Source organism: Lathamus discolor, chromosome 5, assembly GCF_037157495.1.
Source record: "Lathamus discolor isolate bLatDis1 chromosome 5, bLatDis1.hap1, whole genome shotgun sequence".
Classification (NCBI taxonomy): Eukaryota; Metazoa; Chordata; class Aves; order Psittaciformes; family Psittacidae; genus Lathamus; species Lathamus discolor.
In genome coordinates, this window is record NC_088888.1 from 80,628,236 (window position 1) to 80,654,181 (window position 25,946).

Below are 25,946 nucleotides of genomic sequence, written 5' to 3' on the forward strand. Positions count from 1 at the left end.
ACATACAGGTAGAGTGCACTGGCTTCCACATTGTCCTCCAGGTAATACTGCAGATCATTAATTTCGAAGAGCTGTAGAACTATCCAACGACATCTTATTCCCTAACATGTTGATATAATAAATACGTGCAAGCCAGATTTCAGAGAACCTAGTCATGGACAAATTAAAATTACCTATACCTGTCACAGTCCCTGGATTCATCACCTCTTTATTCCAAACTTCTGGATTTTATACTCCAAGATGACTTCTTTACAGACAATTAGTTGTGCATAATGGACTGAAAGGACACAAGAACAGCTCCAAATAAATATGGTGACCTCTTATGCAAAACTGCAACTTGCTATATACAGGTTTTGCATGGATTTAAAGCTGAGTTTGCTTTCTTTCTATAGCAACATTACTGGAATCATGTTAAAAGTGAATGAAGAACTGGAGGAGCCAGAAACAGATCTGTGAGGTGACTACACTTCAAAAGTTATCTATATACAGATCAGTCTACGTGGATGTCCTGAATTTCAGCAAAGACACATCTAAATACTAACGTGATGTGTACTTCTGGACAAAAAGAAAACCAGACAAATAATTTCAACATTTTCCACTCTAACTTTGTAGTGAAGCAGACCCAAGTCAGGTAGGAAGATGTTCCTCTTTACTTCCATACTGACAGCACTGCATTCCTGTCTGGGAAAGTAAGCTTTAATCACCATGGAGTTCGACACTGATCTCCCACACCTCAGACAATAGCTGAAGCAGTAGGATACACAGCATTGCTTGGGAGAATCACTCAACAGCTCTCTTGATCTCCAGCTTTATACCACCAACTTAAACAGACCAAACAGAATGTGAGACTGTTAGTGTTAAAATGATGAAAATACTATGCTGAAAGCATATGCTGTTAGGAAAGAGGGCTGCAGTAGCGAAGTATTTTCTTGGTCATCAACTGTAGAAACGCATGGCTAGATAGTTAAAGTAGCTGGCTAACAGGTAAACTAACCCTCAATAAGGAACATAACTGAGTGGTTACTGTTCTAATGCTGACTAAAAGCTATAGTGAGGGGAACAAAAATCACCTGTCTAATGACACTTCTACAGTCCAACCATTAAATGAAGTTCTGATCTGATTAACTTCGAAGCATGAGCAACAGCTGCCTGCTTTTCTTTTGTGTACAAGAAGCAACATTTTTGTCTGCTGGACACTGAAAAACAGGTGTTAAAAATCAAACACATTGCTACAGCAAACTGGGTGGAAAGCAAGTTGATTTTCAAAATTTACTTTAAAAAAAAAATAACTCTTGTTTTTTCAAGTGAAATAACTTCCCAGAAAGCAGAGTCAAGTGCTCCACACCTTACTTAAGACAGAATTCCTCGGTTTCTTGCTGGACTGCTGTTTGGGTGTTTATTTTCTTTTTTCTATTATCTGCTGAAAGCAGAAGTTCCAGGGAGCGGAAACTGAAAATCAGCGCTTCTTTCTTGATGCATACAAACTCCAAATCTTTTAGGAAACAAATAATGTTGAATGCTAGAGAGAGAGAATTTATCTCCTATCATTCTGCAATTTGATTTGTAATCTTACTTCTTTCTGATGGATTCTTTTATTGTTGTTCTGCAGCAGTATTAGTCAGAATTTCACACAAGTTAGCCTTTTCACGACCAAACTGACGTAAGAGTTCTGTGAAAGGGATCTAAAAACACTCCTGACAATCCAGACATTTTGTTCTGGCAATATTAACAACTTCAGTTAAAACCAACAGTACACAGCTGAATTGCATGGCATATGCACTCCAGTTAGTAAGGCTTAAATTAGCAAGTCATTATGTAAGGAAATCTGAAGCATAGAATCATAGAATAGTTAGGGTTGGAAAGGACCTTAAGATCATCTAGTTCCAACCCCCCTGCCATGGGCAGGGAAACCTCACGCTAAACCATCCCGCCCAAGCATAATTTAAAGGAACTAAACTACAAACACCCTGTAAAAATACCCGACACACAATTAGAGAAATGTTTCCAAGTTGTCTTTCTTTCCAAGTATAAATCATTGACATTATACTAAAACGAAAACAGTTTCAGTGAAAGCCAGATCAGAAATATGAATCTTCAGTATCTCAGCACTGATAACTGTCATTACTTTCTGCAGCCGCATACCACTAAGTTCAGTTAAATCAATTCCATTCTATTTACAATGTATTTTACATCCTGATTTCCTCTCAGTTGTCCTTATGTATGCAAACAGAAAAATGTGTAAGCAAACAGCTCTATTCCGTGCAACTAAAATTTCAGAAAAACACAGTACAGTGGCGAAACTGTCTTTCATCACTTGCTCTCAATTCTTTTCACTTGAAACTTGATCAAAACTTGTAATCCTAATGAAATCTGTAGAATGGTAGACTGATTTCTACAGAAAAATATTTGGCTTAATCTGGAACATGGATCTTCCACTTAACTCTGACAATATCATACGAATTGCACTTCAAAGAAGTTGTGAATGCTCTCAAAGAAGTTGTGAATGCTCTATCCCTGGCAGTGTTCAAGGCCAGGTTGGACAGAGCCTTGGGTGACATGGTCTAGGGTGAGGTGTCCCTGCCCATGGCATGGGGGGTTGAAACTTGATGATCTTAAGGTCCTTTCCAACCCAAACCATTTTACGATTTACGATTTTATTTCAATACACCCACAGCACCTCACAAAACACTTTAATTTTGACCCAAAGAAACTGCATTCACTCATTCAAGACTACTTTTGTACCCCAAAATGTATCTACTTTTCTATAAGGAGAAACAGAGCCATATGACTTCATACATCAGATGCCTACAAAGAAAACACATTGCCTAATCAAATATTAGGAAGAAGTTTTACAGGAATTATGCAAGGAAAAAAAGCTGTATTTTCAGGTGGTTTTTTGCTCTAAAGGCTGTGGTACCACTGGAGGGAAGAACAGAGCAAGCAGGAGTACTGAGCCAGAGCTCTGCCCACTCCTTGCCAAAACAGGGAGAAGCTCCAGCTGGGCATTTTGCTGGCTTCTCCACTGCCCTAATAACGCTGATAGTTCATATCAGAGGGGAGAGTGAATGGAAGAGAAAGAATTAAAATGCTGGTGTACGAAACACAACTTGAAGGATACAGAGTGAGAGTGCAGACACACTATAAGGCACTGACAGCACCTAGAAAACATTGTGCCAAATTAAAGGTAGCTTTTCTCTAAGCACCTACATGACTTCCTTCTGAAATGAAGTCTCATGTAAAATTCTGTACTAATAACATTCTCCCTTCTTTAGAAGTATGCAGAAATGCTCAGAGGTCACAGTGAACAGGCTGCCACATTCACATAACATTGTTTCTGAATACTAAGGTAACATGAAGGAAAACATTTGCCCTTCTTCTGTACATCAGACAACTGCCAACTGTTTTCAAACCCAATATTATTAGTAATATTATTAACAATGAATACTCTCACTGTACAACTACATTTAAGCCTGATTTGAATAAACAGACTAGGTATCAGTCTTCTTATCTGACAATGCTCCCATTAAATATGGCCTGCCTGCAACCATGAAGATCAAGCAGGCTCAGGTGAAAAGTATGAAAAGCTAACCAAGACTCAAAGAACATGGAAGAACTCAAGACACGTATTTAGGTGTACATTTTGACAGAGTAAGAATAATGGCAAGTTATGTGCCTCATTAGCCACTAGGATGTACCAGTTATTGCCAATTAATTTCATAAGCATACTGGAGTCATGTCTTGACAAACCTAAGATACCAACTCATACTATAAGGAATGAATGTTTTGTGATGTCCTTTATTATTTTAAATGAACAGAGCACATCTGCTACCTATATTTGAAACAGTCCTTCAAATATATTTGGTTAGTTACTTGGAAAGGTGAAGAACACCTTCGAAAAGTATTACATTATTTATACCCCATTTTAAAAGTATTTAGCTAGAAGCAACAGTTGCAAGGATTCTCTTCAGGACCTAATACACTCCCCTATAGCCACAAGCAACTACATTGCATAAATCCTTTCCTAAACTTCTCAAATTTAACCTTTAAAATGTCATCAGGTTATTTTCCTTACAATAAGTCACATGGAAAAATTTCCTAAGGCTTTACTCTTCTGATTACAAAATCTTTTTCCAAGCCACGAGCATCTACGGCCAAGTTACACCCAATTGGTCTTTTGCATTTACTATCCTCTCGACTGAAGGCTATTTTTATTGTTTCAAATTACTGTATTTCTAGATATCAGTTATGATTATTCTAGCTTTTGTCCCCCTAGTCTCTAGTCTTCTCCCATATAAACAGCTTTTTATTTCTTTGACCATCCTCTGCATGACTTTCCTTGTGCCTATCACAGTTTGCATTTGTCAAAGCTGGGTAACACATGTTACACAGCATCCCAGGTGAGGTCTCATTAATGCTGCAACTCTACATGAAACAGCTCGAATCTAGGACAATGCTTGACTTTTCCTGGACTTGGCACTTTGGTATCACACACTTCATCATCCTTTCCAACTGATGCACTCTTAACTTGTAGGAACTCGGTGCATGTGTTTTAATATTAATATAATTTATTGTGGTAAAAATTCATGTGGAGAGACCAAGGCTCATATAAACCTGTTTAAAAAGTCTTTACTAACATTAAACTCACCAGATAAAAAAGGGTTTGTCCCTATATGTAGATTAATCAAGAATGTTAAGCCACTGAAAATAATAACAAAATATTTTTCTCATGTTGCTTTACATGAGTTATACCAGTTGTTCTGCTTACAAAGGATGTTATTTGCTAGATACATGTTGATATATTTTAGCTAATTTGTTCTATATATTTCATTAGCTTTCAGAGACAAGCACTGCTAAAACAACTGTACTTTATAAAAAAGTTTCCCAGGTTCCTCACACAATCAGGACTCATTATTGGATACTGTCCCTCTGACTCCCTTAAGTTTTCAGCTGTTAAAGAGATGTAGCTTAGCTTCATCACAAGGTACAGAAGATATTTTCAAGTATATTATTAGGGCATTTTCTTGGCATGTGGAAAGTTAGAGTTCAACACTGCAAAATCTAAACCAAGGCAAGTGCAAACAGTAAGAGCATTTTTAATTGAACTTAGGACAATTCAAATGAGTCAAGTACGTCTTCAGGAAACACGTCTTCAGAGCACTTCAGTGGAGTTTAGTTTCTGGATCCCAAATGACATTTTTCAAAGATGAACACCTAAGCTGTCACCTTATCAAAGGCACGCCCTCTACTCTATGTGGACTATCACTATTTCAGTTATCTAGCAAAGTTTTGTCCCAGACTGAAGCTTGAAGGATGCCTCAAGCACATAAGCAAGTCAGGTGAAGTTTGCCTGTATTGCTCTCCAAAACCTACGTGGCTAAATTGTACCTAAATGGAACTTTTGGCACTTAAGAGCTTTGCTGTTTCTGGCCCTTAAGATGACTGTTGCAAGTGCACAAGCCTTTTAATACACACCCATGGATGCATCAATGATGCACTGCTTTAGTAAGACATTAGTTACCAAGCTGAAACTTCTCCAACTCTATCCTAAGTGATTTAGATGAATAGAATGGAAAAGATCTGGAAGTCCCAGATTATTTCAGCACTTTCTTCAGAGTACCACACTGAAAACAGTGGAATGAAGCTGTAGTGAGTTATACTTCATAACCATTAGAAAAACAACCCTGCTCTTAGAACACTACTGCCTTAGGAAAAAAAACTACCACAATATGCAGGTGAGACAGAAATCATTTTCTCTGAGTGTTACACAGTATAAAACTATAAAAGATTACATCTACACTATAATGCAAGTTGGGGCATACCACCACTTCATAATACAAGCATAAAACCACCATCCACATGTCCAAAACTACATTGGACTGTAATGACTTTACACTTGTTTCAGCTGCTGACTAATTCCCACTACCTAAGTCTCCAAGTTAAAATACCACCTTTTGCAAACCTGCCTGAGAAGAGGCTGTAAGTGAACATGCACTGTTCTGCTGAAGTATTGCCATCCCTTTCTCTATACACAGGATGCAGAGATGAACAGGGAATTACACTCACATATCTCAGATACGGCACAGACATTAGTAGTGAATATGCCAGTACCTGATCCTAAAAGTTTTGCAAATTTTTTAAATGGTAATTACACATTTGCAAAGCATTCCCTCTATCTTGCTCACTGTACTTATGTCCAGTTTAAAGAGGTTAAACTTTGCTTATGTGTATTATTCAAAAAGTAAAGTAAAAAGCTGATTTTACAAGAATTCCCTGAATTTCTGCTGCAGCCAGAAGTGAAACACAGCAAACCACATAAATCAATGTAAAATTACAATTAAAATACTAAATTAGATTTCCTGAAGGTGATGGATGGACCTTGCATGCAAATAGTCAAGATATTAACCAAAGACATTTTTACGAACTAAAGCTTTATTACACTTTATTTCCTCCTCTATTTTATAGCCTATTGATAATTCTAAGTTCTTAACTGATTTCTTCTATTGTCCCAATTTTGACAACAGTCTCCAGTTTCCTTGCTGAGCTGTCTTTGAAGCCTGTGCTAAACTAGGGGATGGGCAGGGCCTAGATGTTAGGACTCCTGTTCTTCCCCCCTCCCATTTGGATGACTAAAATTTCAGTTCAGTTTTTTACATTAAAATGTTTCCCAGATAACTAACAACAGTATAATAATAAATGATAAAAAGCATGGATTCTAACCACTTTGTCCTCCTTTGGGAAAGCATCCAAGGAAGCAGAATAAAAAGAGGAAAGAAAAAAAAGAAGAGAAAAAGAATAAAATAGGCAAGTATTAATAGACAGATTTCAAAGAAACGCAATTCTAGTAACTCTCTACAAAGAGATTAAAACATAAAATTTCGAAGAAAAAATAAAAAAGCTTTAAATAAAAAATGACATTACTGCATATGTAGAAAACATGCTTTCCCACCCTAAGCCACAGAAGCATAAACAATAGAACAAACAAAAGGCAAGTTACAAATGAATGAAAGTACAAACACTTCTTCATTTCTGTGACTTGAAACAGTGGGTAAAAAATAATTACAATACATTCCATTTTCTTGTGAATAAAGATAGGCTGTATCATACACGCTCTAATTAATAGTATAACATATCAAAGTAAACTATATTTTCATAGACTTGCTCTAATGACACCACCTGCAGGAGATGCAGTGTAATGCATCTATTTGTATTGAATGCGTCTGTTTACATATTGAAGTATGAATATCCGAATATTTTTGTCCAATGTGCCTTTGTAACTTTCTCAGAATGTGAATGTAATTTAATAGACTCACAAATACATCATGGCTACAGAAAACTTCCACATAAAGATTAAATGCATTTTTTTCTCAGGATTTTTTTATTATTGTTTACATGAAAGTTCAGAAGCCCTATTCTGTTGAAGTTTAGCTCAAAGAAAGTGAAAGGCCATAAAATAATTCCATTGTGAACACGATTATCTGTTATAAAATTCTTGACCATTTTTAACTGAATATGTTTTGAGACAAAGAGCACTGATGCATTTCCCCTACAAAAGATTGGCACCTTAAAGCCATATAAGAAAGTTATTCCATCTCATGATGGATAAAAAAGCCTTATTCATGCAATAAACAAAACATTTTATAACACACAATAGTCCTAAATGATCAGCTAAAAATAATCACTGAGTAATGGTCTTCCAAACACAGAGCCAGACACTCATGTACAAGTGAGTAGCCAGTTCTTTGGAGGGGACTGAATGAACAGAGGGTATTCTTTGTTTTTATGGACAGCGCAGCTAACTGCATGTGGACCAGAGGGAGAAAGATTTCTCTCACCTGAGAGTAGGATACCCAACCCAGATTAATCTATAGTTTTACTTTTTAAATAAATTTAAAATAAATTGACATAACACTATCACTGTGTTACTGGAGAGGTTTTTACCCCCAAGGTTAACTGATTTTATGTAAGAAAAATCCATAAATGTATATTAAAGGCTCTATAGAAGAAATCTCAAATTAAATTAGTTCAATGAAAATTTATCGGTGTGGCTTTGTACCTGAGCAAAACAGTTTCCTCTTCCATTCTATGCAAAATGAGAATATTTTCAAGCTATCACTCAGCAGAACTACACACCATGTGTTCTTTTTATCTACTTGACTCAATGAATTCTAAGAATTGCCACAATCATTAAGTACATTATTCTACTTCATACACACCTCATAATGAAGTGATGAATGAAACACTTAAGTAAAATGAAGCATGAAATGCCAAACTTAAGGTGAACAATCTGCAGCGTGACAATGTTAAGGAAGCTTTTTCTAAGAGTACGCATCAGAAGACTTACATTGTTTGATCGCAGAGAGACACGACCTCCACATCGAGCACAAAACTTGGTCCGGCAATAAGAGCATAAATGGCCACAACCATCTGCAAACTTTGTTTTATGACAGATTCCACATGTTGGAGCATCATCCTTGTGCTCTCCCTGGTAACGGCGGGCTTCTTCCCCTATCTTTCTTACTTGCTCTTTATAGCTTTCAAATTGTTGATGCAACCTCCTGCATAGATGAGAAAAAAATTTATATAGCAAGAATAGGAGGAAACACTAATACTGTGTATTCATTTCTTTCAATTTATAACTCTACCTAACATTCTCAGCATGTTTACCATAATAAATGTACCTCTTACAAAATACACACTGCACAGGGAAAACTGCATAGGAAAATCTGAAGGAGAAAAATAACAGACACGTACTCCTATAATGCTTTCTTCAAAGCTCATGAGCAAATCATTTCACTTTACAGAAATTGATCCAAATATAAGAAGTCAAAAATCTCATAGTCTTAAACAGAGGTATCTACCAGGTACAGAATAAAAGCAGAAATATAAACGCCTGAGCAAATCTGCATTGCTTTTTAATCAATGTTCTTTATACACCAGGAGTAACAAATCAATCTTCATTTACAGTATCATGCTTCTGTTTTCGAAACCTGAGTTACTAACACATGACTTAAAGATTCCAAAACACACTCTACAATCACACTGGCCGTACAAGAATCTGAGAAAAATTTTCTGTGTCAAATCTACATATTAACAATCCATTGTATTTTCTTTTGTTAGGTATGAGAGACTACTTAAGGTTTGCTGTCCCTCATTACACACATTAATGAGGGGCAGACTTCCACCTTAGCTGCAGGAGTATATAGATGCATTAACAGGTATATTGATTTCCTAAAATCTGGCTTTCAAAGAAGTAGCACTTTTTCTCCAGCTGCCCCAAATAACAAGCAGCCTGACACTACACCAACCAACTGGCTAAGCATCCTGCTACCCAAAAGACCCAGTTTCTAATCACAAGCTCAGCAAAAGGCACTCAGCCCTCCAGCCTTCTCTTCCCCTTCTGTGAGGAACAATAATAATTAAATCCTTAGTGATAAATTCTTTATTATCATATTATCTCTGAGGAAAAACAAGCTCTCCTGTGTTTCTATGAGATTTTCTTGGCAAAGATGAAGTTTCAGATGGGAACCAGATAAAGGTCCAGGCACTTCCAAAAGGGGCAATCAGCTCCTCTCCTAGCCCCGGCTGCATGCCTGCTCCTCAGGCACTGATATAAACATTCAGCAGAGCCCTCTCAGTGAGCTAACCCATGAACCTGAACCAACAGAAAATTCTCCTACAGAAGAGGGGGGGAGGAATCAAAAAAAATAAAGTTGCTTTCCCATCATTTTGCTCTCTGCATCACCCCACTCTGAGCAGGGCACTGGAGACCTGGGAGGAACATAGGACATAAGATCCTGAAGCCAGAAAGGAAAAGAACCAGTAAAGGGCAGGATCATCCTTTTTGCTGCAATGAGCTCAGCTGCTACGAAGCTTAATTTACCCCACTCTGAAGCTTAATAAACTATCCAATTTCAGCTATCAACTATCTTAGTATCCATCAAATCATACAAGAAAGAAACATTTCTGTGGGTGTACCAGGACAGCGCTGTAACTCCTGACCTTTATTTTCAGAAGCTTGAGCAAAGATTTTAGACAGCCTAAGGAGAAGAATGCAACAGGCACATTTAACAACTCAGTCTTTTCACCATGCTATATGGAACCCCCCAAGGTTCTCACGTACATTTCCAGATGTTGCTTCAAATATACATCTTCATGGATGACATTTAAAAAAAATCATGAACAGCTAAACACATCATTAGTAGAAACAGGGAATCTTGAGTTTAATAAATAACAGTAGGTGTGCTGTCTATAGAAGACTTGATGATATCCTTTATCTGCACTACCTGCTCTGAGCTACCTGCTCCCTTACATTGAGACTTCCAGCACTTAACCAGTGTATTTCTAGGGAGACAATTCTGTGTTTCTATGGGATTTGGTGTATGGTGGACTTGTTTTGACCTTTAAGATATAAGTAATCAGTGTTACCTGTATGAAATACTGTTTTGGTGAAGTGGATACTTTTACTTTAAGATGATATTTAAGCCTAGAAAATGGTACTTCAACATATATTAACAGGAATCGTGATAAATACACATAATCCATTTGGACACTACTAAAATCAACCAACTCCCACACTAAAACCAGAGGCTTCATACGGGCACATTCTGGTGAGGATGCAGCAACAGCAAAAGCTATGAGGCCAAATAATCTGTTCTCCCTCACTACAAACATGATGCATTATATGTAATGCTTTATGCTAATGAAAAACTTGACAGAAGTAAGCAAAAGGATTTTTTTTTTTGTTTTATTATGATTTTATACTGACCTGCTTGAAAAAACTTTTCAGTATTGAGTCAGATGAGAAAAGTAGGTCAACAGAATTAGGCAAAATACTGGAGAAACTTAATACTTTTGGCCACATTATTGGATTACACTTGTGATTTAACTTATCTTACAGAGCTGCTCACTCACAATACATAAAAACAACTGAAGACATTCAGGAATTTGTATAATAACCAGCTTAAAGAATGTAATTAAATAATGGAGAGGTCTACAGGTAAACTGCTTATTACACCAAGTTTTCGATCAAGAAATACAACCTTGGAACTGAAATTCAGTTCTCCTCCACTACAGCAAGACTAGAAGTGCTGGCTCTTCACTAACGTGGAAAGGGAAGAGTAAGCACTGACCCCCTTCCTATTCTTTTCCAATTAGACAATCTACATCTGAATTTTTCTGATCTCATATGAAGCTTAGGAAGTGTATTAATAAAATCATGGCTTGCCCTTCTGTGTGCACCAAGGGACAGATGAAAACACCAGCAATAAAGCAAAACCTAAGCGAGAGATTTCACTTCTAAGTATCACTTACGTACAGATTTCTTAGTTTCTGCATCAGTGTAAGACTCTTTTTACCACAAGGTGTTCAAACCCAAGTACTTATCTTGCATGTCACATTACTCACTAATGGTGAAAACCTAACATTTTACCTACAGAAGGAATGGAACTGGAGAAAAAGGTTCACAGAGCAAAACCAATCTTATCCAGCCCATGGCAGGTCTGGTTCAATTACTTCTTTTGCAAGTTTTCAACCACCTTTCCCAGCTTTTTCGGGAATGACAGGATCTCTGTGTCTCTGTCTATTCTATAATGGTGGCAGGAAATCCCTCTCAAGAATTTTGCCTTATACAGAAACATAGTAAGTATTAAGCAAGAACTAAAATACAGACGGGTATTTTTTTCAAGGTTGCTCCTTCATTTCTATGCAATAAAGCACATTTTCATCAAATACAAGGAAAAATTAAGTCTATTAAATATTCCTTAATGTACACAAACACCTAAAGGTTAGGTTAAAGACTCAATATCAGCATACGATACAACAGCTTGGGGGACCCTTGAGAAAGATAACAATTAAATTCTTCTGACAGAAAGAGCACCCAGGCTACAATGTAAGAGGAATAATATAAGCATATACGCACATCATTTTTCATTATGCACCCCAAAATTCATCTAGTTCTACTACTGAGGTCAATGGCATAGCCAAAAACGGGAGATTTTCTCACCCACACAGCCTACAAAGATGAAGAGTTAAATAAAAAAAGACAAAATATTAGAACAAAAAATAGAGGAAACTATTTCAGAACTTAACACTGGACAGACTGAAAATTTACATATTTGTATTTTTCATATTACTGAACTAGAATTCCCTTAATCTTTGTTCTGTATGTTTTTAACATACTGCCTCAAAAGAATAAAACTGGGTACATCCAAGAGCACCTCTTTGTAACATTTATTTGTGAAACTTCGTTTACTAGAAACACACAAGTGCCTGTGCCTTTGGAACTATTCACATCACCAATGGCTTCATCTGATGGCCCAAGTCTTCCTACTGGTACACCTTTTATTATGTAGTTAACTTACTTACCAGGCAGGAAAGACCTCTCCACACATAGGATTAAAACCATTCTCCTCTTCATTGAGAAACAATGGAAAGATATCTACAAATGCAGCAATACATTTGAGAACATAGCCCAGAGAAGTCGAGAAACTTGACTGATAAGCTTCCTTAAACGTCATTGTCAACTTCACTTGTGCAGACCTCACATCACCCAACACAACAGCTGCATCCACATAGGTAGGCTCCGCTGGTGAGGGTGCCTGCTGTTTCACATTCGCATAGGTGGCACATGTGTGTGTGACCAAAGAAAGACCATACAATAGGTGAACAGGACTAAAAGTTATTTGTTGTTGCTAAAGTTCTGGAAGAGACCGAGCTGCCTGGAGAGGCACATCAGCCTCAGGACTTTACCACACGTACGTGAGAGGCTGACACCTCTCACCTGAGAGATGCAAGACAAACACCTATACACAGTTCTCATGTGCAGAGTGAAAGACTTGACCCATTCAGTTTTACAGTGTACATATATCTCAACATATGCGGAGGTTTCTAGGGGGTTTTCCCCAAGAAAACCTGCTGGATTCCTCTTCCCTGTCAAAGGCATTTCACAAAAAAACTGCTTTAGCTACATGCCATACATGTACCACATTTTCGTTTGAATATTCAGTATTTTGTATTAACAATGTGCCTGTAAACTAGTAAAAAAAAGATAGTGATAGGCAGTTCTGCAAAGCTTTACTCGTGTCTTTGTGAACTTTTATTTAAAACTGTGAGCCTTGGAGGATCCTCATGGTATAAATTTCTCACATACCTTAAACTTTTCAGACAGCTCACTGATTCCGTAAGGAGGACAGATGGACAGATGGACACTGCAGTAACTTATAACACTTACTGATCAGAAAGTGGAATAGCAAACCACACCAAGTTATAATTTATCTTGCTGGGTTCTTTTCAGGTGGCCGAAATGTGTATGTACTCTGCAATCATCTCCACTAAGCATATATTGAAATTATGCTCCAAGAATGTTTTTTCTTATTAAAAAGCTGTGTTACTGCTTTCTTGCAATAACATAGTTTTGTCTTTGCAGTAACATAGCCTTGTTTTAAATTCCTGTAATGCACACCTATCTGAACTATTTGCACATACGCGCTGAAGATTAAAAAGTGACAAAATGGAGCACTTGCTTATTTATGTTCTGGCTGCATATATTTTCTAAAAATGCCAAATATTTGGTCACCTTTACGCACAGTTACATTTCTAATGATTTTTAAATGTAGTATGAAATTGTATTTTTAACTTAAAGTTCCAGCAGATGGCACTACAGGTTGCATTTTCACTCAGCTCAATTTAAACGATTCAGTCTTGGAACCCTAAGCATCTGATGTAATGTCATAAAAATATGCCCCCTCACGAGTTCATGTTAGTAGAAAAAGTGCCCCCTTCTAAGTGACGCAGCCTTAAGTAACTATCCACCAGCAGCTATTGCATGTATGAAAAAACCTTAGCAAAATGCAGTACCCTGCTCACCCCTGGCATAAAAACACAAATCACACTGAACTTAAATAAGTCTTTTGTTTTGGTTTTGTTTTTTTTTTTTGTTCATAAAATGAGACTTCTACCAAGTTTTGTTCCTAGCATTCTTTTTTTATGGCAAATAAAATAAAAAAACCATACTCAAGAATGCAAACTCAGGTTAGTTTCCACACATTGTCTTGTGCTGTAGATGCCCAACAGACTGATACTTCATTAACATGATGGCAGGGTAAGGTATTTGGGCATAACGCTCCTGGATATTTAATATGCCCATGAAGGCAATGGCTAGATCTAAAAACTTGCAGACAAACTTTAAGCAGCTACACTGAAGCCGTGATCTGAAAACCATGGGTGAGCAGCTCCATAAAGCTGGAAGCACCTTGGTCTCACCTGGTGCCTTGCTATGCTGCCAGAGCTGCAAGCCAAAGCTGCAAGTACCCATCTCACACCAGTGTTCCCAGGGGGAACAGTGCAGGACCCAGCTTTTCGCCTCAGCCCCATGAGCACCTTAGCTAGGAAAAGCTGTCAACTTGTGATGGGGTTTTGGAATACATGCTTTAAAAAACAAAGCCAAGACAGGCAACCTTAGCAAGATGCTATGGATAGCTTTGTCTGAGTAAAGGGAAACAAGGAGCTTAGGGGAAATCTAGCATGCGTTGACTAGAAGAATAGCTGAATAACAGTGAAGAAGTCTAGATATATTTGCTAGTTACTTCATGCACCATCACATCACATATAAATCCATTATTAAAATTTATATTATCTGCACAAGTAGGACAAATTAAGGTTGAATAGTAAATAAAGGCATCTAACTCCTTCAGCTCCCAGTGCTCGACGTAGCAATATTAATGTGTTTGAAGTCTATATTTGAAATCCAGGGCATTTTTTAATTTTGAGGGTGTGCTGCTATTTAGTATGGATGATACCTGGTTTGGTTGTTTTGTGAAGATCAAAGAACTGCTGAATGTATTCATATTGCAAAACACTGAGTTTTGCAATAAGTTCTTCTGAGTGAATATGGATATGTTTAATATTCCTTTATTATTGCTTTTGCTGTAATTTTTATTCAGTGGGAGCTGCCACTTAAAAAGCAGACTATAGTCTTAGTCTTTTATACAGACAAATGCTCACTAAAGGCAAGCAAGTCAAGTTGTAAAACAGGCAGGAACTCAATTAATCAGCTAATCTTTAGAGCAAAAAAGGCCATGTTTGTGTAAGGGTAATACAAGCAACCACAAATGGAAGAGTTAACGGCTTCCATGTCTTGAGAGTGTTGGGTTTTCTTCTCCAGAAACTGGCTGCTTCTAGCCCCTTTGCTATTGCCTGCTTTCCACCTTCTCAGTTTTCTGTGACTTTACTTGCCACCCATTTGACCTTACCCTCTTCACATTTCCTGTAGGTCTTATCTCTCCTTCCTACACATTTTTTTCAACAAATATATCACAATAATTATGATACACAAAATATAGCAGATTCTATGTCCTATAAAAGAAAACAACAAACCAACAACAAATATTCCTCAAGACCTCATATTTTACCTGGCCTGAAGGTTTTTTCCTTCTACCCTGTTCATTCGACACACAATGACGGATCAGCTCTATTACTCTCTCAACTGGGTCTTTGCCCTTAACATTTTTCACCTCAGCAGCAATCACCTGAATCCGGCTTGGCACCATCCCTTTTTCCTCCACATGCCAAGATCTTTTCTTCCTCTCTGCTTTATTGGTGCAAACACAATTTGATCACACTGGTAGTTCACAGGTCTGTTTCTCTACCTCACATTTGTCTCCTCGCGTCCAAACCAAAGTGTCTGGCATAGATTACAAACTCCTGTCATGGGTGACCTGTACATCAAACTCCATAAACTGAAACAGAGATCTCCTTTTACCTCCAGCAAACCTTAACCACCACCTCCATTCTGCTCACCACTCAGAACCAATAACTACTGTGCTATACTAGACTCACAGCTATTGAAACCTTCACCTGAAAAATACTATGTAAATTTTGGAGATTAATTTCACAAATTAAAACTAAAACCAACCCAAAGTTTAGCTAATTTCATTTCCACCCAGCTTAAACATTCAACTATCATCTGTTTATCTCTTCATTCCTTTTCTCTAGTGCAAGCCTGTCCTGCTGATAGTCTAATCACAATTCTGAAACAAATAAAATTTAATTTATTTTACTTCTCTCTTTGTGTTACTCTGATGAGCCCCCTTTTCTACTGCATGAAACATAAATGGCTTATCTTCACCTTCAAAGACTTTTACAGCCTATTTCCACCTGCCTATCATTTCTAATTCAGTACTGAGACACTTCTGCTTGAGTTAATTTCAAGCAACAATCTTTGTGGCTTTCCTCTTACTGCCCCTAACACGGCAGTATTAGCAACAACACCATCACACCATCCTCCTTCAAACTCTCCTTTGCCTTGATGCCTACAAGGATCTGACAAAAATCAGCCTAAATGTTAACATTTGAGCTTAATTTTAAGCTTAATATTAGAATTTAAAATGTTAAAGTTTTCACTTATCAGACCAGACAATACAGACTCCCCTGTCTGCTCCTCTTATTATTTGCATAATACTTACCATGCAGACTGCCCCTGTAGCAAAGACTGCTTTTTTTTCTATTTGGTAAATGCCCTCACTCAGAAGGGTTATAGTGCACAAGAAGCATTTCCAGGCAATACGGTGAAACAAATCTCCCAACACAATTCAGAAACTTATGAAGTTATTATTTTTTTTTTTTATTTCTTGTGATCATTTTATGATTCTAGACGTTTACTTTTTAGTTTCAAACCCTGAGGCAATATACTCATACTGTCCCCTGCATCCCTGAGGGACAAAGTGATTTTAATGAATGTTGGTATTCTACATGCCCATGTCACAAGGAACCAGGAGCAGCATAACCATAAAGCATTTAATTATGACTCATGATAAAGTTCAGACTTGGCCAAGACAAGTGTTTCACTTACAGACCTCACACAGGAATTTAGACCCAGCCAGCAACACTGGAATTAACAGCTGCTCAACATGTAACAGATACTTTTGTCCTCAATACAAGCTAGCTTAATTCCAATTTCCTCACATAACTTCTTATCAAGCACATACTACCTGGCAGCATCCTAACAAGACTGTACAGGCTAAGACAAAAAAGCCCCAAACCTTGGTTAAAACATCCCCCTCCTCATTACACTAGAGCAGAGGCACATCAGCAAAGTAGCGTGGACCATGCCTTCGCTCATGGGGCTCTTCTCTGGTGCCCCTTCACCAGCAGTAATAGAAATTTTCAAACTAACATTTTACTAAAGGCAGGTTTGCTGCAAGGACGTCAATGAGCTCATTAAATAACTTGCGTAAAATGCCATTTTTCATCTTCCTGGAAGTTTCCTCATGTAGGTTACTGGAAAACTTCATTTTTCATATGCTTCTATTTGTTTTTTAAAAATAACCTCAGCCCACAAGCAGACTTCCTCCTTACACAACTGAAGACCTGTGAGTCAGAAATGTGCAATATCTACAATGAGGAATTTACATTCTAGCTTCCCACAGTTCCTCCCAAATGACTGTTACCCTTTCTGAGGTATAAAAGAGAAACCAGATAACTAAGCAAACAACGCATAACAGCACTAAAAAAGGCATAGCTGAGGAATTCAGAAAGAAACTGTCTATGTCTTGTACTAAAAAGCACTTACGCGCTGAGATATATTTAGTACTGAAGCAACCAATGCCTTCTGTGGAAAAAAAATATTATCTCTTCTTTGTTTAAGAACATATATTCTTATGTCACAGCTTTCATGAAAAAAAATGTAAATTATTTAAATCAACTCTTTTTTTATGCTGAGTTCATAAAAACATGAAAACCAATGCCATTGATAAAAAGATGTTCCATTCTCCTCACATGACTATTTTTACTACCTTAAGCAAGAGTACATCTCCTATGCTTTATGGCAATTCTGTGCAGAAAAGCTTATGTCCCAAAAGTTAGTCTTATTTTTCATTAAAAGTGTTTCAGTAGCATTAGGAAGGGGTTTGCGGGTTTTTTGAGTGGTAACTGTTACATTTCAACAGTGAAGGTTTTAACAGGAAAAGAAAAATTGAAACAAGGCTGAAAGAGGAGGGAGACAACACCTTTCCACCCACTACTGCTCCATCCCAGCTACATTATTAGGGCCTACAGCCCTTGCATTTTTGGGAACCTCTGAGCCTATTGCCTTGGCGTTTTTAAGGAAGTATAAGCCCTTTCACCCAACTGCTGTTACGAGCTGGGATCTAGAAACCCATTTTCCTAGGGTAAGGGCATAAGCCTTATTCACGGTACCACAGCTAGCTTGCACAAAAATAAGGAACAAGACCTGTAGATCACAGCACATGCATGGAAAACAGGAGTGAGGTTGCACATAGTTACACACCAAATTAACATTCATGAAAATTTGTCCCTATGGCCATTGGAAACAGCTTTTTTAAAAACTACAAGCCACAACCATAGTCATCAATGGTTTCTTCACTCACCTCTGAACATTAAACTCAACAAAACTTTTCTGCAAACAAAGAAATGGCAAGTTGTGCTACTGCATGCATTAACTTTGGTCTCCTGGAACAGTCTCTAGCATACTTCTCACATGTGGGCTGCTTCTGTGCCTTAGGGCAGCAAAAGACTCCATAGACAATGCAGAAAAGACATAGTATTTGCTAAATGTTCAATCCTTCTACTTCTTTTAACATCATTTTTAACTACAGCATCTGCCCTCCCAGCTATTATTTGAACTTCACTGACTCATCATCAATCCCACAGTTTAGACTCTTCTCTCATCCCACTACTGCCAGTTCCCAGGCGAGCAGACTCCTTTGCCCTAATACAGTCAATTCAGTGCTTAGCTAGAATACATGAGTGATACATGAGTGGTATCATGCAGAGAGGAGACATGTCTACCCCTCTGCCATATACTTTTGCACTACCGTGGGCAGACCCAATAGGTCACTGTTGGTTCTCCAGCCCTAATACGACCTAAGGAAGGGAGGTGGAGCTAAACACTTCCAACACCACCACGAAACTAGGAAAATTATCATGGGAGTCAGAAGATATTTTTTTCCCTTTTCTAAAGAAAGAGAGAACAGTGGGGGTAACAGAAAAAGCATCAACTAATTTTAAAAACAACCACAGGGGAAACCAAGCAGAGCAGCTCAAAGACCTCCACAGACTCAGCAGACTACTCGAACAGAATTCTGTCCAGAGACATGGTAGGATGTTGGAGACTCCAAAGTCACCCGGATCCTCTGTCAGGCTTCCTCTTCCCATTGCTGTACATGGACAGTTTGGCCAGAGCCAGTGGAAGAGTGGTGACGACACCCCACAATGTGTCAATTCCTTGTCCTTTGGTCTTAACCAGTATGGGCATTTTTATACACCTCTTACCTTTGTGAACAACCTCACCAGTATCAGTTTTCTCATGTAAACATCACAGCTCTGCTGCGCTTTCCCATTCAATTTCTTTATCACTCAACTCTCCTAACACAGACGGTGCAGCAGGAGAGCAGCTGGTTTGCTCTGAAGAGTTGTCACCAGCCCCAGGTGCCAGAGTTCAAGAACTTTCATGAGTTCATACACGTAACACTGTTAGCAGCCTGAATTTTACCAAATGCAACCACTTAAAAAGTTAAGGAAATATCACTATGCTACAGTCCTTCTTTTAGGGGGAATTGTCAAAACAAGCATTCAGGGCCAAGCATTATCTACCTAATAAACACAGGCCCTGTAAACAGAACCAGGTTTCCAAGATTGCTCTTACTACTCATGCATCAAAACTGTAGAAGTAAAGGAATGTATTATTTTACTTACAGCATTCAGGCCATTACCTGTTGCAGGAAAACCTGCCACAATGACTGAGGGACAGCAATAGCTATATAACCACACAGTGAACCAGCCCAGGGAACTGAATGGGGTTAGACACAAATCAAGGAAAAAAACCAAATCTGAGCCCACACAGTTACATTCATGCTTATGGTTTAAAAAAAAGTAGCAGCAGAAGACGAAGCTAAGGAAGAGTGATAAAATCATTTGCTCCGGCAGAAGTGTTAGCCTGAGCTGCTTTTGCAACCACACTGTCAAAACCAAGCATCTTGAGGAATAAAGTCCTAGCATTTCTCAAGTTGCCAACTTAAGAATGTTTCTATTTGATTTTAACTGGGATACGTGCCGCTTGGAAAAAAAGGCTTTTCTTAATGAAAATCAAAATAACAAGATTTGCCACTGAGTTTGTTTTAAAAGTAAATTTCAATTCTCCAAAATTCATCACATCAACAGTTTCTGTAAGATCCACTATACAAAGAGACCTGAGAAATTTTCTCCTACCTGCTGCCTACCCACATTATCAAACCACAACATGAACACCAACTTCCAGCACCTTGTAACACTCTTACAATTTAGCCCCTGCTAAATTAGAACTGAGATCAAGAGTCCTTTCTTCTTTTCCCAGCTATTTTAGAGAAACATCTCTCTATCCAAAACACGAGAGAAAGATACATTAAAAAGAAAGAAAAAAAAAAATTTAGTGGAAGGCTTACCTGAAATTATGAAATCAGGGCTTACTCTGACACCAAGAGAAGAATGGTAACAATATTAAAGTCAGTTAACTACAGTTAATTTGCCTTTTTTCATTCAGTGAAACATTTTCATTCTGTGTTTTCTTTATATAGCATAACACATGAGCTGGTTTAGTTCAGATACATGGCAGAAAGTGAAGATCCCAGAGACATCCAGCCATGCTAGTAACATTTGTGAGATTACAGGCATGTGCTTTTATGTTACTGCCTTTGCAGATACAAGTAATTTTCATACACGGTTGCTTAGTAATAACATCAAGGCCCAAATATGTTAGATACGAGCTCCTTTTATAACGACTTCTAAAAAAGACTGCTGGAAACATCCTCAAAGAAAAAGTTTCATCAAGATGCAGAGGGAAACTAATTACTGTCTTCCCCAGCCAAATCAACAGCTCTGGATTTTCTCAGAGCAATATGAAACAATACCATTCATAAAATAAGTGTGCTTCAACATGGTTGAGAATCAAGAGCAGTGATTAGCAGGTGAGGAGGCAATTACCTCTAATGCAAAGAACAAGTACCAAATCACCATATGGGTTTTTTGTCACAAAAAAAAAAAAAGAAAATCATGAACCCACAACCACAAAAAAGTTCGGAAAGAACAGCTAGAAGTACCAATAGAATATAACCAGTTTAATAATAGGCTTAAAAACTGTGCTACCTAGTCTGGGTGGGATTTAGCTTTTTTTCTTTATTGTTGCTTCGAGAGCTAGTAAGCAAGAAGTTTACATCTCTAGTCCTATAACAGGCTGTAAAAAGAGCAGTATTTCAGCTACTGGATCAAGTTTTTCCTCATCAGCTGACTAAAAGATGTCTTAATTTTCCTTATTTACTTAAATATTACTGAATCTAACCCAGCAGTACTTCTCTTCTACATGTCATATACAAGAGACACAAAACGTGTCTCCTGAATGAGCAGACCTGTGTCAGCTTGTGATGGCCTTAATGCCACTACTTCACTGAAGGAAGTGCCAGATGATCCTTGGAGCAGTAGTCTCTGAGTCCCACAGGAAATTTCTCCAGTAAAATACTATTTTGTGAAGTGGCTCCGATGGTAAATGTCTGTTAAAATACATTAAATCAATGTGTAAAGAATAACTTGATTTATTATCTCTTAAAAACCACCAGGTTCATTTTATTATGGAATACAAACATTTCTTTAAGTTAAGCTTCACCGAAATAGTTATCTTCTGAACAAACAAAACCTAATCTGTTTTCAGAGTGAAGCAAAAGAGAAATAAATGGTGATCTCTTCAAATTTTTTTTAATTTATTTACTGAATCACATAATATGCTACCATGGACATGACTTTTTTCTAAGGATGGTCATCACATCATAACCAACCAGCCACTACATGCAGAATAACTGAGTGTCATGTAAAACAAAGCACAAAAAGCCTGAAGGGGAAAGGGTAAGGGAGGGAGAATGATGGTGTCACAGTCAGAAAAGCTCAGTTTAAGGACTGCGGAAGGAGAAGATGGATAAAAATCTTAAGGAAGAGTTTTTAGAAGTAAGGCACAAATTGACACCTACGCAAAATCACAAACCCAGGTGCCAGTATTTAGCTCTCTTATTCTGAATACAGAACTAATAATGAAGCAGTGCATGTGAGAGAGGAAACAGAGACAAGCCCATTTATCTAACTGAACAATATTAACTAGTAGCATCACTAAATTCAGCTGGATGAATCACATAACCCAGACAGAATTTGTCCTGATCAAACAAGCTACCTACAACAGAGACAATCCAAGTCAGTGGAAAGCAGAACAACCACCCATCAGATGGGACAGCCAAAAGTCTTAAGAGATCAGCTACCTTTTGTAGATAGTGGGCCCCGGTCCTTGCACTTTCAAGCTCTTAAGCTGGTTTGGAATACCCCATGCACAACAACGTCCAGGGAATCTAGTAGAAGATGACCACAGAATTATACGGCTTCACCACGGGTACACAACTGTGTGTTGTTGCTCTTTGTCCCATCAATTAAGCCATAGGAAACAGAGGCTTATGAGCATTTCTTCCAAATTTTAAGCTTATGAACACCTAGCAAGGTAAGTTTTTCTATCTTAAAATACTACTGAATGAAAAAATTCACCATGTTTAACACCCAAATGCTACTGCAGACTCCTCTACCTCTAATTCAGTCATACAATCACTCTTCATGCTACCTGTTCTCCATCCCCAAATGTAATTGTCATGACAGTTGGTGAAGTGATTTTTTGGTGCCAGTATTACAAGATACTGAAATGATGGATTAAAATGGCATCAGCCATCACTAATGCCAATGCCTGCAAACCACAATGTAGTTTATCTGTCAAACAGTTTCAAAAACGGTTACGTAGTGCAACTCTAATAAACTTGCAATTGGCAACCAGGCTAAGAATAGACTCTGCTGTACTCTGAGAATATTGTTTTTGTTACAGTCACACAGGGGGAAAGCTGCTTAAACACATTACAGTCCCACACCAACAATGCAATGCACACAAGCCAAAAAATAATAAAATAACATAAAATAAATCCCCAGTGCTGCAGTATGTCTCTTCAGTCAGCTGGCACCTTTTAAAAAGTTTGGAAAGTTGAGAGGTGTGGGTACTGGCTCAACATAACAGGAAATTACTTTGGATCAATGTTTATTAAAACAGCTTTCTGAAACAGTCTTTCTCACACATACATTTGAAAAAAAAAAGAATCTGAGTATTTTTGGCATCCAACGTGTTAAACAGATGACAGGTATCAGATGGCAATGCAGGGTGAGCAGAAAAATATGACAAAGCACAGTGGTCTGTAAACAGAGCAAAGCTACTGAAATTCTAACTACCATATGGTGGTAACAAACAGGACACGTGCAATACAGGAAAAGATCTCACAGTGAGGGGTGTGATAGGAGCCAGCAAGATGCAGAACTGAAAAAACAATTACAATAGGACTGCAAGCACAACAGCGATAACGTTTCAAATTAATTATATTCAGCTGAGGCTCAGTGTGTACAGTATGTCTTCTACCTAAAAATAATATAACAGCCTCGCTGAGAGCATCTCTAATTTATCATCCTGTTCACCTTCCTTCATAATTTCCATATTACAAGGAACAAAAAAGGCTCACACATCTATTTTAAATATACCATCAAAGTGCTCGAACACAAGATAATGATTAAGCATGTCTCCAGCATTATTTAATTCGTTTCATTCTTCTGGATGCCAAAGCAAACACAAATGAAAAGCATATGGCATTTTAGTGAATTAGAAAATTGGAAAACGAGAACATTAACTGGTTTTATTTTATGCTTTAAGCACGGCACATGGTAAAACTAAAAAATTCAAGGCTTTTTATATTTGTGATTTATTTTAATTCCTTCTTTTAATGTACTCTCTACTGAAGTTAAATGTTCTCAAGAATACTATTTGTGAAAGAAAACCCATAGCATGCTCTCTACATTTTTATTACCTATTTTTTCCATAAAATATAGCTGTTCATAACTATCTTAAGAAGATTGTCTTGAGCTTGAAATTATTCTCAGTAGAAAAATACAGCCTCTTTAGTGGTGAGCATCCTTGCTTCTTGATGCTGAGAACTGTACAAGCTAAGAATTGAATCAGTGTTAAAAAAATTTTCTGCAAAACCCTCTTACCTGATGAAGCTGAGTAGAAAGTATGAGCCCTAAATTAATATATTTCCTCTGTTCTAAACTTCCACAGCAAGGCCTATAGAAACCCATGACATCCAATTTTGGGTTTTCTTCTCCTTTCTGTCCTATTTTCTATCAACAGTTTGATCAATTCCCAAGCTTACTATTTATTCCCAGACTATTCCAAGAAGACATTCGCATAAAGAAATTTAGTCCATGCAGCTCAGCATCGCTCACATATATAAAAATATGGATTTTATTCCTGTAATCAGGCATATTGGAAAATTGCCATACAGACAGTACAGGAGAAGGACAAAAAGCAGAATGCTTCATTAACCATGTGCTCTTTAATCACATCTAGCAGACCCACCGGGGTTCTCTCCTGAGGAGCCATACAGGTTATAGGTACGATTTTAACAGAAGAAATGCTTCTGCCAGCCCATTTTCCATGTAAGTCCTGACAGAAAACCCCTAGGGCTCATTTTAAACCAATAATATCTTAAATAACAGGACTGAGCGTCCTTTGGGAAACACTGCACAAAGTCTACTAACCTGTTTTATGATTCTGCCTGCTACTCTGAAATACCCATAAATCTGGCAGAGAGAAGTTTCTCCAAAGGTTTTCCTTGCTTAACATTTTTCTACTATTCTACAGTGGTTCTCACAACAGCAACATGCACTCACAGAACTTCGGGCCTCCTAATAATTTTAACTGCCAAAAGAGTCCACAGGCTAGTGGGCCACCACATGCAGTAAGGTCAACCCTCCAGAAAATTTGGTCCAGTGCCACAGAAGGCTCCAGGTACAAATCTGATCCTCCACTGTAGCTCTGCCCACAGAAGTAACACTGATAATATTTCAAGTGACCAAGTCAGTATTTGTTCCAGAGCACTTGGATCTAACCACAGCAACAGTCTCTCACCTATTCTCTAGCCGAAAAAGGTATTTCATTACTTTTGGCTAACCCTTTAAAGAGCCAAAAGCTAAAGCAGGATTTAGTTCCTGTCATAGCTCAGTATTTTCTGAACCTAAAAACAGATTTCCAGATGGAGCTACATGTTAAAGAAGAACATCATTCTTTATGTCAGGATTTCTTATTGCTTGAGCCAGCAGACTCCACTCATCTAGGCAGAGTTCTTGTGGCTCTGATGATCACTGACTTTGTCCTTCTGCCAAATTCACAGATTTTTCACAACCACACGGAACAGCTGTAGAATGGGACCACTATTTTGTAGTCTTGTTCTGTGCCATGTTTTTTAAAAGGCACTCCCTCCCTTTACTTTGGGTACACGATGTAAAATCCAAAGCTGTGTGTGAAGCGTGCAAGTGGTATTTTTATCCATCACTTTGTACAATATTCTCTAAAAGCTGAGCAAACAACGAAGAGTGAAGCTGTATGGCTCCCTACATTGTCAGATTCTTCAAAACAGAAGATGACAATTTCTTATCATCTCTCTCACCCAAGTGGAAAACTAGAAATTTCTTTCTGTCAGCTGTAATCTGAACAACCACCAGTGCATTTTTGACATACAAGGGAAAATCTAGAGGCTTCAAGAAAATTCCTGAAGCTGGCCAACACCAAAAATCCTGGGACTTCTTCTATGTTTCAAAGAAAATCACCTACCAAGCCATCTGTGCATTTCACCACACCTTGGTCTAAAGCCAGAACAGCAAACAGGTGAGCTGGGCCCAGAACGCTGACTCACCCAACGAAGTCACTGATGTGGCCTCGTATCTCCCATCTTCACAAAAAGAAGGAAATTAGCTAAAATTTGCAAGACAAATTTGTCACATTGAATGAAAAGTGCACAAGAAATCTGTCTTGCTTGATCAAAAGTAGTGCTTTTCCT

General features: G+C 37.9%; 1 protein-coding gene across 1 annotated transcript in view; it reads right to left on the reverse strand.

Annotated features, from left to right (window-relative positions):
• LOC136015959 (regulating synaptic membrane exocytosis protein 1-like) overlaps positions 1–25,946 on the reverse strand; it is a 231,854-nt gene that overhangs the window by 106,495 nt on the left and 99,413 nt on the right. Inside the window, exon 2 of the mRNA XM_065682610.1 lies at positions 8,342–8,555. Coding sequence (XP_065538682.1) covers positions 8,342–8,555 — 214 coding nt within the window. The remainder of the gene's footprint in view (positions 1–8,341; positions 8,556–25,946) is intronic.